Genomic DNA, 14,259 nt, shown 5'->3' on the forward strand with positions numbered 1-14,259 from the left:
TCAAATTAATTCAAAGTTACACTCAAATGAAACTACACATTAGTAATATAAGAATTATTTACCTTTTGATTGTCATACATATACCAGCCATTTTTTTCTGAATCTCCAAATGTGTTAAGTACAATTTTATTATTCCCACCAGGAGGAGCACTTTCAATATGCTGCATGAAAACAATAAACAAATTCTTTAAATTATAGTAAGAGATTGTTTTTTAAAATTACATATACATGTAATTATTTCTTAAGTAAGGGAACATAAGATAGATACAATTTTAAAAATACTACACAATTTCTCCTTAAAGGTAATATTAAAACTTTTTTTCAGCTTTTAACTTTTATTTAATCAAAATACATAGATTCTACTGTTTTTGAGTGTGTATGTCTCAATTTCTAAAACAATCAATCTTGGATTTGCTACAAAATATGTTGCTGCTGTTTTGTGGTTTTGGTGGGATACTTATTAAAATAATTTTTGATAAGTAAATCCCAGAATTATTATTTATGTACACCATTTTATATTAAAAACTTTAAGTTTTTCCATCACAAAATCGACTTCATAAAAAAAGAAAGAGACTCTTGCTGTTTTTAATTACCTTTGGCAACTTAGAACGTCGCAGAAAACAAGAATGTGCATCTTTCCCTGAGTTTGGAGAAATAGATTCAAGGATTTCAATACTATCATCTTCAAGGTAATAATGAAGAATCATTTTGTGGATATTTCCAGAAGTAGAATTTCTGTCATCCCAAAGACAGTAATATCGCAGAACTTGCCGATTATGATTAAGAAACTGTTTTAAGGTATCTACTTTCTCATATGGTCTATGAGGTTTCATAGTGGCTTTTAACTAAAAACACAATGACAGAAACAAAATACAGTATCTTAAGAAGACAAAAAAACTTATGTCATTTTATGAGGATGTATGATTTTATAAACTTGAGTATTTCAAATAATGTAATGGAAAGTAAAATACAGAATTTTTTAGAGATTATAAAATAAAATTGATATCTATAAGCATAAAAACAATGATATGAGTGATAATTAAGATATCTTAAAACGTTTTTTAAATTCTTCAAATGACATCCAGACTCACAAAGATAACATGCCATTGACAACCTAATATCATACAATATTATAAACATACCTTTTTTCGATTTTCTGTATAAGGATCTTCAGGAATAATTTCAGGATTTTGAACATGACGTCCAATATTTGTAAGAAAGGATCGAGTGAACTTATCACAATCAACTATTTTGAAATCTTTCCCATAAATATTTACTTCCTCTCCAACATTCAAATCATGCAAAGTGTAATACTGATTTTCATTTGGTGAAGACTTTGCAAAATGATGGCGGCGAATAAGAGTTCCTGATAAACATATGAATGGTTCACTGTTAATTATAGTGTGTAAAGCCTTCAGTATACTGTTCTAACATCATTTATAATATTTTCAGCATAAAAAAATTTATTCAGTGAAATAGTGTACATGGATGATACATTATTGGAAATGCATAATGTTAAACCTGTAGTTAGTATTATATTATTTTACTCATGTATTTTTTATTACTTTGTTTCCTTGGAATCACTGGATGAGATGATCTTTTCAGGAACTTGTTTTATATTTTTTTGTTTTTCACAACTAATCCACTCTTTTTTTTTCCAAAATAATCTTCAGAAATCAAATTACATATGCATGTACACATTACTCAAGTAGTTCATATTTCTTTTTATGGTGAAATTTTTGTGAAAAAAACTTGTCAGTGAGCTTTTTTTAGAAATTTGATGTGCCATTAGAACTTCACTTAGATCAGATATTGAATTTTGAATCAGACATGTTTGCAGAAATGTGTCAAATCCTTGGGATTAAAAACAACAGCCCTTCATCCATCTTCTAATACAGTATGGATGAATGTCAAAAAATGTGAGATCAAAAACTTCTGTTACTGATGAGTTATCATACAGCAGTATAAGACATTATTAGCAACAAACCATCATCACTGTTGGTTAGGAGAGAAATGAAAATGCCATTGGACCTTTTGTAAACTCATTTGCAAAACAGCAGCTCAGTAGAGTTTTACACAGACTATGTAGAGATTAAGGAACACTACTGATGATATACATGACTTTACTCAAAAACGACTTAAATCAGCTAGCCTGGATTTCATCAAGATGACATGGTATGATGTAGAATCTCCACTTCAAAAAGGTCAAATCCAAGGTTAAGTAGATGTTGGAAGGAGCTATATGCTGTACTGAAAAGAATTAATGATGAGATTTATGGAACACAGAATTATAAGCAATTGAAGCCCAAGATCATCCATAGTGATTGTCTTTTAAAATACGATGGTAAAAAAACAGTCAACTGAGTAACAACAAAAAAAGAACTTTCCAGCAGAAAGTTAACCTACTAACAAACCCAAAGTTCCTGATGAGACTAAATTCAGATGATCATCAAGACTGGGGCTTTCAGTAAATTCACTCAACCATCTACCCAGGAAGAACACCAGAGACAGAAAGCCAGGTGATAACAAAGGAGAAAACGCCATTCATCTTTATACAACTGGACTCTAAAATGAAAACCACCAAAATGATTTGATGAATGGACAGTTTAGTATAGTATTTTATTATATAAATTTTCTAACAAAAGTGTTTATGAGAATTCAGAATCTAGGAAGGGAATAAAGTTGTAAGCTAACTTTTGATTTTTTAACACACTGTTAGCCAATGTTAAATTAAGTCTAGAAAAGTAAAGAAAGTTTTCCTCATACAGTCAAAGCTACCTTATAAACATGAGACAGTTGTGAAGCATGTACAGTTTTTATGAAATATAGAGCTGAATCAGTCAATGTGTTTTCATTGGATCTATATTTGCTATTGTGCTTATTGGGATCCAAGACAATACAAACACAGATCCAACGAAAAGATATTGATTGATTCTGCTCTATATTTTTTTAAAAAACTCTACATGCTACACAACTGTCTAATATTTATAATCAACTTTGACTGTACGAGAAAAACATGATGTCAAATTAAACTTTCTTGTCTTGGATCTAGGACAATGTCTCACTGGAGCAAGAAGTATAGAAATACATTATATGTTTTCTTGGGGGTTGACCATGACTCTCCTACACAATTAGGGTTGAAACTATTTCCTCATCCTTTCTCAAACTCTCTACAGCCTTCCAAAATGATAGATGCTTGTAGCCAACCAATGCTCTGAAACCATTATTCCAAACTTTGTATAAGTTGTTTGTGCAGTCTTGCCCAGCCAGTATGACTGCATTAACATTCCACAGAACCAAAGGGTATTGAGGAGATATTCAAAGCATTATGACAGGGACTTTGATGCAAAAATTTGGCATTACTTAGATAAAGCATAAGATACATAATTTGTGAAACATTATAACTATAAAGTTCAAATACAGTAATCAAATGCAGCCAACCACCAAAATGTCTCTAATTTTTATAAATAATCAAGAAGTTTTTTGAACAATGTTTCAATTGTGGGTATTGCTCTAAGTTTTTTTTACATGAAATGAATCATCATATGTTTTGTTTTGTGTTCAGACAAAATTGTTTTTTGTATAATTATGTCTTTTGTATTTTTCAATCATTTTTTTAAATTTTAGTTTCTTTTATTGGACTGACAAATGTGTTTGACAATATTTTTTTGAAATAAAACCATTTATATCTAATGAAGCATCAATGTTATGTAGAAAAGTGACAAATTTTGTGCAACAATATGTAATTTCTCATCTTGAAAAATATGAGCTATAATTACAAAATTACCTACTTAATTAGATTTTCACTTCAAAACAAATACTCTTTTGAAGAAATTTTCCTGACATAATTAAGATCTCACTTTGAAACAAACAAGCCTAAAATTACAAACAAACGAGCTTTCAAGATGTCTTCAAAAATAGTAATAAATAAAAAGGTAGATTATATAAAAAACATTTAGATGAGAAAGTGTTTTTTTTTTCAAAACCTGGTAAGACATTGTCTATATCCTTACTTATTGAATTATCTTCTACAACGAAGTTGATTTTATGTTATTTGTAATAATGTTGGAGTGGTTTTAATGTCATTTGTAACACAGTTCTACAACAATTTACAAAGCTTGTGCAAACTTTAAAGGAGAGAATAAAGCTCGACATAATAACAAAAATATGTATCTTACATGTTTATGCCATCAGTGCTATTGGTTCTGTGCATGAATCATCCAAAAAGATTTTCACAATCATCTAATAACTTATACAGTGTAACTGAGAGAGCATTCTAAATTTTAACCAATTTTTTGTATGTAATTTTTATTGATAGTTTTTGACTCCCCAATAAGTATTTTTGTTGGCTTCATATACATTTTGAAGACTTTTAACACTCCTACGAAAAGACGTTTCTAGTCCTGATTTTTCCAAGCCCGTTCCCCTGGCTGTGGTTTTGCTAGATAGTAGATAGGGACAGTGGAAATCTCGTTAATCCATTCATTAATGGATTTAAATGGCAATTTCATTTAAATACAAAATTATTAGCCTAATATTAATAACCTTTCAAGTTGCTCTGGGGCCTATTAGGCCCCACTTTTCGTAGGAGTGTTAACTATCTGATTCTGATAACATTGGTTTCCACCAAAAGACATCTCTTTCAAAGACATTTGTTTATTTTATGCTTCACCTTTACACATCTTTTTCCATTCCCTGTTAGTTCATACAAATGAACCTGTTGTAACTTATGTCTCACAACAGTACACACCTAATATTTATCAGTCTACCCTCCCAAAATTCTAAGTTTAAGGTTTCTTCTTTTTTTTCATTATTTATACATTTTGATAATCCTACATGCTTGTTTGCAAAATTGTACAAAATGGAGTGTTTTATTGTATACTAGTTAATCACAGATTGTCCTGTCTATCAAAATACTGCATTTGAAATAATTTATAACTTTTATTTTAATATCTTGCTTTAACATTTGAAAAAGTTATTTTTAAGGCACTTCTACATTATATATCTAAAATGATTGAAATTAAGTTTGCAATCACTTTTCAGTATCTAAAAAACAAATTTTGATTCATCAAACTTAAATAAGTTTGATATTTCCCTTCACCATTTAAAAAAAACATAAAGCACAGTATAGGAAAGAAAAATATTATTATACTCTTATATGAAGACTAGTAAAAAACATTAAAGGAGTAAAATACACTAAATTTATTTACTGACTTTGTAAAGCTAATACAACACAGATAATGCAAACATGCATATAATTATAAATTATTGGTACATTAAAAAATGACAGACTACAATACTTTTTTCTAAATATGAATAAAATCTTTAACATACAATGTTCAGAAAAACTTTATCATATAAATAAAAATTTCATTGATTCCGATTGTCATTTAGTTTCAATCTCATTAAATTTAAGTTCACAAAAAGCTCTTCCCCTTTCTATTTATTAATGTAGTGCACGTTTTTCAGTGCAAATAATTTCAACTCAGCTGAGCACTATCTTGAGCATATAATCTGTGAAATATAGAACAATCAATGAAGTGTGATATACAGGAAAGTCAAAGTTTTAGTTTTTAATTAATATGAATAAATTTTCAGATTTCTTCCTCTTGTCTACATGAAGTTTCACTGATATATATCTATTCACATTTAGTAAAGCATATTCAATAAATTACATTGATGACGATGCAAAAAAAGCTGTCTTTTATTTAGAAGAGAGGTACAGAAAATATTTATAAAGGCTCTTGTACTAATAAATTTACATGTAACACATTAAAGACTGTGTGTTAATACAGGCATTTTATGTTTTCTACCACCTTAGATAATATATAAGTTTTTCCAAAATCCTGTACAAATTATGTATGTAGTCTTAATATAAAATTTCAGTTAAAGGACACAGTAAATTCTTCTCACTCTAGTTATCTACTAAACTACATCGCACAACTAGGATATCACGTGCATATTCTCGTGAGAAAAAATTATAAAGAGTAGATCATGCTGTATAGAAATAAACATTGATTTTTTACAGTGGCAAATCAGGTGATATTTAAAGGATACAACATCCCTTATTCTATAATTAGTGTGACCTTGGGTCACATAGGTGTGTCTGTGTTCTGAGAAGAAGGACATTGCTTTTTGTACATAATGCCATGTTTGTTTTTGTTACATTAATCAATGTAATTACTACTCATAGATAATTGACCCTTAGATAGCAGCCATCATTAACTGATGCTGCTACCTATAACATCTCTGCTATTTAAGGGTTAAATCACCCAGCTATAGTAATGACTGAATATAGCCACAAATTTTACCCTTCCATAACAAATATAGAATATATTTTCATTCATACAATATATTTTTAAATTACTATGTACTTTCTACATGTATTTAATCACAATCATGTTAAACATCATGAATGTAAGCATCTTAATACAGCTAAAGGCTGTATACTCCAACCTTTGTTTTGAAATCTGAAGCTAGCACAAATATGCTTCTATATGAATTTCTTGAAATGTAGTAAATTAGAATGCAATACAAAAACCTGTATATAGAAAATTGGTTGATGCACGTAATCAGTGAACTCGTGGTATGCTTAATTTTCCATAATTATGTTGTTTGATTATCTCTTTTTGATATTAGCTCTCTTGTCCCCAGCTGTTAGATGAAACAGGAGAAGCCTGGTAAGTTTTTATAAAAGAACACCATGGTTGTTAAATAAAGAAATTTTATGTTGCAAATTATCAACACTTGTGTTTGATTCTTTTCCTTTACTGTCAGTATTCAATTTAGTCTTCACTTAAAGTTTTGTACCTAGATTTTAAGTTTTTTATATTTTTTATTGGACTCAGTACAAGAACATTGCAGCATCTAGAAAAAAACAACCTTTTGAATCTAAAAATTCCAACATTCTGGTAGGAGAACTTTCAGTATTTGGTTCATGTTGAAGGTTACTTTAGTTGGGAAATCCCAGTCATCCATGATGCAATCTCAAATAGTTACATGCTATATGTAAGAGCATACAGAGCAGTAGAGAAGGATCACGGTGGTAACAAGTGACCTGTACATTTCAAGACTTACTGAGGTGGTCTCTATCAGATTCCAAGAAGCCATGAACATGCTCTAGTATTGAAAAATACTGTGTGAAGTCATCAAGGCTGAGGAGAGCGTACATGCTGGACAAAGTAAATTGCAAATTATTACAGTGCAGTTAGCATCTTATTATGATCCAGTGAGAATAACATCTAAAAGCCTTCAAGGCAGGCAAAACATACTGATGACATTCTTAAACTATGTTCAATACCTAAGGACACTATGAGATGATGTTACAAAGTGTGGAATCACACACTTTCACATTGCAAAGGCAACAATGACACACCTTAGCCCAAAGATGTCACATTTTTGAGAATGCATACATCTTCAGAACTTCAGATTCAATAGCTTTCTATGGTTTTATTTGGAAGTATAAATTGGCAGAGTAAATTTGTGAAGGCACAAATACTAACACTTTCATGTTAGTGGAAACAGAGAGAATTTAAAAATATCTTGAGAGGGGATGCTGCTTGGAAGCAAAATTCTCATGGCATGACCTTGCTCAGATTCAAGATTCAGATTCTGGTGGCTGAAAATACTAGGGTGTGTGAAAGTGATGTGTAGTATCACACACACTGTCATCACAATAGCTATAAATTTGGGTATTGTCATGTACCAAGCTACCCACAGAAGCTTTGGCCTGAGGACTCTGCATGCATCAGGATGATATAAATGTCTTCAAACTTCAAGACAAAGACAAGGAGCTCCTTAAAATACCTCAGCCAGATTTTGTCAAAGAAACTAATACTTGAAATCTTTGGACACCACTCATTATTAAGACAGACCCATCATACAATGGTAAAAGGTACAGCAAAAAGGAGAGATAAAATGGAAAAGTTAGATAATCAAATACTAAAAGGAAGCAGTGTTTCTTGCTTTCCAAGCTATCATGTGTTTTTTCACAATTAAATATATAAGCAATATACTATGTGACAGTCATCTGACTATTTTACAGTTAAAATAGTTGTTTGGTTAAAACATTGTCTAGTGAAAATGCACTACACTTTCCAAGCTATCAAGCAATATCTATAGTGAGACAGTGGTCTGATGTTTCTATTATTTTGCAGTAATTGCTTGATTTATATAACTGAGCTATAGTGAAATATCTACAAAGTACACTTCAAAAAACTTACTTGATACAAAACTGGGACAGCTGAAATTGTTGGATGAAAATCCATGGCAAATATAGAATTAAATCCAATTATTAATAACAACCAAAAATTCCTGCAAGTTTTTGTTTGTTTGTTTTTGAATTTCACACAAAGCTACACAAGAGCTATCTGCACTAGTCATCCTTAACTTAGCAATGTAAGACAAGAGGGAATGCAGCTAATCATCACCACCCATGGCCAACTCTTGGACTACTCTTTTACCAATGAATAATGGGATTACCATCACATTATAATGCTCCATGGTTGAAATGGTGAGCATGTTTGATGCAATGAGGATTCAAACCCACAACCCTCAGATTACGAGTTGAATGCCTTAACACACCTGGCCATGCCAATCCTCATGCAAGTTAAGTGGAAAATAATTTAGAATTCTAGCTTCCTGAGCACTCAGGTTAAGTGGTGAATGTTAGATGACATGTTATTGCTTGATTTATATAACTGAGCTGTAGCAAAAATCTACAGAGCAGACTCCATAAAACTTAATAGATACAAAACTAGGACAGCTGAAATTGCTGAATGAAATTCCATGGTAAAGTTAGAATTGAATCCAACTATTAATGACAACTAGATGTTCTTGCAAGTAAGCTGAAAGCATTTTAGCTTCCTGAGCACTCAGATTAAGTGGTAAATGTTGGCTAACATTTGTTTATAAAATGTGCCTGTTGTGCTGTTCTGCAAGCTTACACCTGACAATCAGGTAGGAACATACCACTCTTCCTGAAGTATAGTCATAAGCAAAGTATGTTTTCTGTTTACTTAATTATCATCTTGCAAAATTTCAATATAATCAGTCAAGAGTTGTTTAATTATTGACACTTTATCAGAACATACACAACAAAGGCAGTTTATCCATTTGTTTATGATAGTGCATACAGTTTATACTTTTAAATTTCAATTCAAATTGCAAAAACATTATTACAGCATAAACGACAATACAGATTTTAATGATTGTGATTATCATATTTTGATATAAGAAAAGAACACATTTATGTTTGCAAAATGGAGTATTCTTTAACAATCATACTTCTCAAATGTCAAATACTCACTAAAGGAATATCTTCTGATGTGTATACATGGACAAAAGTGAATAAAACTTTCACTTATTAACTATACACTGCAGTAAGATCATATTTCTGATAATTTATTAAACAACTGCACATATTAACGAAATAATCTATTAAAAACTGAATTATTTTTGTATGTACTTTGAAGCTATACAAATCAAATTAATATATAACAAAAATATTTGAAAGATATTGCTAATTTAATATTTCTCAAGTGTCTGCTTCATCAACTGGTGATCCAGAATCACACTATAGATTCTTGAAAGATCATTACACCCAGGAAAATATGTCCACACCTATTATTGACCATTGTGTGTGTGTATATATATATATATATATATAAAATAGTCTTAAAAGGTTGTTTTAAACTGTTTATAATGTGACAGCATATTACATTTTGATCATTCATATATTTCTATTAAATTGCATTTGATATTATGAATTCTTTTTGTAGCTTTTTTAATCTATAATTTTATTTTTTAAAATCAGCCAGCTGTCTTTTCATTGTGTTAATTTATTTTTGAGTTTAATGTATTTTTGCATTTATTATTTTAAATTGTCATTCTTTAGGTGTTGTGGAATTATATGTCATCTAAACAATATGATTACCACTTTTTGCAACCTCTAAAATAATTATCTAATTCATTCATCATATAACATTACAGATTAGGGCAATGTTTCTAGTGAAACAAGAAAGTGGTTGTAATGGCTGTAACAGCCATGAATCTTGTGCTTCTCAGACTATTACAGAATATAGCTTTGTTCAGGCATATTTTTCACATTTCTATGCAGTTTCTGCTTGTAGTTAATCATATATCTCAAAATAGTAAGCATGTGCTAATCCTTTTACCTGGGTGTCTCTATCCCTTTATGGACTTCATGAATGAGAGCCTATTTATAGAGGCAAAACAAACCTCTATGCTTCACTTTCCATAAGTTTGTGTTTAGGCTATTGGTTGAAACATGTGACCAGTAACTTTCTGTGTGTCGTTAGAATATTTAAGTCTGATATTTCCATAATTCTGTCTCTTGACTCTTGATCTTAGTTTTTTGCTCTTGTTAACCATAGCAACCAAACAAGATAAAAGATGTCTTGTAAGTTTTGTATTGTGTTTGTTAAACAAGGAAAATGTCATGCTTCAAACTACTTTCTGTGTTCAGTTTACCTTTCATTTGGAAATACTTAATCTGCAATTTGCAAGAACCTTTAACTTTTCTGTTGAACATCAGTATTCTTGAATGCCACACTTTTAATATGAAACAGATTACATCTTTAAAATTTGATTCACTTTTGATATAAATCTCAAAGTCAAGTTTGAAAAAATGTGAGGTTTTTAAAAGGAATGTCAAAATTCTGACAAATTGTATTTCTAAAATTTGCCTATTTTATTCTTAGGTTCAAAGTTTTTTAGGTAAATAGACTTTTACTATCTTCATACCAAAATGAAAAGAGTTATTGGAGTAATTAAGATGGATGCTTTTCTTTTAATGGCTTTGTTTGGAAGAATGAAGTTATTGAACATATAACATACATATGACATTTATTTAATTTGTGCAGTTCCAATTTTCATATAATTTTTTAGCTATATGCGTGTAAATACTTTTTTAGTGTTTATTTTCTATACATCCATATAATTATTTAAAATGACACTTAGAATAAGCAAAAATAGAATTTTTCTTTGTGCAATGCAATTCTTCTTGAAACTGTAACCATATTTTTCTTTTTTCTCAAGTCCTTAAAACATATCCTGCAACCTTTATTTTATTACTTATGAATCCTTCTTTGTTATTAGGCAAGATGTAGCTCTACCTACGTAGGGATGGCTTGGGTTCTTCATCAAAATGGTATTTTAAATATCTTCTCAATAGGTTAATCAGAGCTTTACAATACAATACAGTGTTTCCTTTTATAACAATATCTACATAGTGAATGAGTCACAAGTTCTGGCAATGTCTATAAACTTCATAGCAAAAGGTTTGAATTTCTTGTTCTTTTTTATTACAATGTAACTCAAAAGCCAAAACAATGGTGTCAGCCATTTTCACTAAGGTGACATAGTTTCAACAGAGTATCTGCTTTTATAAGTAATATTAACTAGTAGTAATTAAAAATAAGAATCATAATTCCAATATAAACAATGTTAAGATTACCCCCTTGAAGTCAGCTTTCTTACAGACATTTGTTATTCCTTTAAAACATTTCAAGTAAAAGGTGAAATAGGAATTACCAACCAATAATAGATAAATAATAAATATAATGCCAATCACACTGAACTTGGAACATGGTTATAAACACAACCTTCCTGTGTCTATTGAAAAAAAAATAGTACAGGCAAGAATTAACATATGACAATATACGTAACTATTCAATCACAGTTGAGATTAATTTATTATATTTTTATCTGCTAAAATTATGTAGGGATGATGCAAATGTCAACACTACTGTCTTATTTACATTGTTTCTGAAAGACTGATATTTACTTCCTTTTTGAAAAGTTTTTCTTTACTTATTTAATTTTAAGTATTATTATTATTATTACTGTAAGAAATCTCATACGTATTTCTTGAGATGTAGTGACACTGGGTCACTACAGTGTATTTATACTATTCTTATACTAAAGGAGCTTATCATACTGAATATCCTAAAACAATTCTCAATTTCTCCTTGTATATAATTCTTTTATTTAACATTAAGTCATGTTATTATTACACATTCTTCACCACTAACCAACTCTAAAATGTATAAGCATTGATAAGACTGAGGAAAAGTGACTACACTAAGAAAGTCAAAATCTCATAAATATATACCTTTATTTCAAGTAACTTAATGTTATTATTAGATCTTATCTTATGCATTCTTCAAATCTTCACATTTGTGTAGCTTCTTCAATTAAATGAAAACATACTAATAATAGCACAATTGAAAGCAAAAAATACACAAAATACAAATGGAACCTACTTTGATTGAATATAAAAATCACTAGCTACTTCAGATATTTACAAAAAGGTCTCAACTGACAAGTAAGGTTTGGAGGTTATACCTTTCTTTACCTAACACACTTGTACAAAACCTACGTGCAACATTTTCTTTCAACAACCAGAACAACTATCATGAGTAAGATTATTGTCTAAAATGATCAACTCTAACTTCAAACTTTTGAAACATATCAACAAGCATAACACATTTTAAGAATAACAGGCTAACTTAATTAAAATTTGATAATTTTCCTGAAAGATATATTCCAACAATAAATCACATATCTATTTTCATAGCATAGCTTTCAGGTATGATTCAAACGGAATGCAGCTTTCATTATGCATCAGATCAAAAACTTGTGAAGTGAATATTGAGAACATAGAATAATATCAAATAAAAATTTACCTTGTGTCATACAGCTATTAGAAACAGGAGGTTCAACAACTTGCATAGTATCATCTTCCAAATAATAGTATATCTTACATTTCCGAACTCTGTATGTTTCCTCCTGACTTTCATAAATAGGTTCAGTGAAATATCCATAGAAGCATAAAATCTGGAATACAAAGATTTATTAAAATAGTTATAACAATTTATAGTTTAATAAAACTTAAAAATTACACATTCTTGTAATACTGCAATAAGATACAACAAAAGAAGTAAATATTTTATCTCTTCACTTTATATAATTTTGATGAAGAAGATTGTGTTTTACATACTCTAAATGATGATATATGTTTATATAAAACTGTCTTTTACATTGATTTGAAAAATATGTAGAAAAAAAGTACTATTTAAAGAAACAATGCAACTGAAAGATAAAAACATGTAATATTTTTCAAAAATAATTATTTACCAAAGCAAGCTATAGAAAATTCTGCAAACTTACTCAGGTATACCTGTCAAGTTCAACACTGTCCACAATAATTACATTTTTATTACTTTAAAATGCCTGCAGTCATACTATTGCTTCCTATAGATTCAATGTCATGTAGATTCAAGTTATTTTATTTGATGCAGTAGATTCTTTGTCTTAAATTCACACAACATTAAAAAACAAGAGATATTTTGGTCCATGGGTCATCCAATCCACCAAGTTAAACACTAAGAAACTTAAAGTTAGCCCTTATTATTCAAATATTTATTATGCTTTCTGGTCCTTTTCAGCTCCTTCCAGAAATACACCACCACATCATTGGACATTAAAAATTGTATGAAAGTCACAACTTTTTTCTTCCAAAATGGTGATTTTCTGTAAGAAGGTAAAATCCTAACAAAGTGTAAGAGTTCATGAAGGAGTGAATTTTGCAGAGAATAACTGCAAAGTCCAGTCTAGGAAAAAGATATACTAGATGAAAAGTATGCAACTGTGACATTAAGGTTACAGCATCAAGCATTTACAATATGAAAGAACATATAAAAATGGTGTTACGTCAACAAATTGTTTTTCTTTTGTTTTAACGTTTATTATCACTGTTATTGAATGGCTTTGGAAAGAACTAATTTGGTTTGAACTTATAAACATTTATCCTCACTCCTTAACTGTTTGAGAAAGGTATGTTGCACTTGCCTCCAAGGACATGAAACAACTGTACTCAAACAATGACCCAGAATAGAGCCACTCCATTTTTGAATTATGAGAAGACAGTGAACCCTTTCCATTAACAATATACTGAGCTGATATTGATAAAAAAGGAGGGCATTGCACCCCCTTCTCCAGCCAGATAGCCTAGCATCAAATCTGAACTGTTATTATGAATAGGTTCCTGCATAGGCTTGTGCCATTCCTACCAACATTCTGTGAAAAACATCCAGGAACCTTGATAGTAGGGCTCATAATTTCACCCTCTTCTCCAAGAGTGAAAGAAAATCCTCCATCTACAACAACAATGACTGGAAATTGGGTTTGGTAAGGACTCTGAAGCTCCACTACTAGAATCTGGGGGGTAATGGGCAT

The 14,259-nt window shown here is 30.1% G+C and overlaps 1 protein-coding gene across 3 annotated transcripts in view; it reads right to left on the bottom strand.

The window, feature by feature from the left end:
* Nucleotides 1-14,259, bottom strand: part of LOC143247095 (EF-hand domain-containing family member C2-like) — a 53,682-nt gene that overhangs the window by 29,859 nt on the left and 9,564 nt on the right. For all 3 annotated transcript variants that reach the window (XR_013026373.1, XM_076494565.1, XM_076494555.1), the window contains exons 3-6: nucleotides 12,708-12,858; nucleotides 1,143-1,366; nucleotides 594-845; nucleotides 63-161 (exon numbers count right to left, since the gene is read on the bottom strand). Coding sequence is in view for 2 of the 3 variants with exons in the window: in XM_076494565.1 (XP_076350680.1) it covers nucleotides 63-161; nucleotides 594-845; nucleotides 1,143-1,366; nucleotides 12,708-12,858 (726 nt within the window). In the remaining variant the exon portion in view is untranslated. The remainder of the gene's footprint in view (nucleotides 1-62; nucleotides 162-593; nucleotides 846-1,142; nucleotides 1,367-12,707; nucleotides 12,859-14,259) is intronic.

The sequence above is a fragment of the Tachypleus tridentatus genome, chromosome 1 (assembly GCF_004210375.1).
Source record: "Tachypleus tridentatus isolate NWPU-2018 chromosome 1, ASM421037v1, whole genome shotgun sequence".
Taxonomy (NCBI): domain Eukaryota; kingdom Metazoa; phylum Arthropoda; class Merostomata; order Xiphosura; family Limulidae; genus Tachypleus; species Tachypleus tridentatus.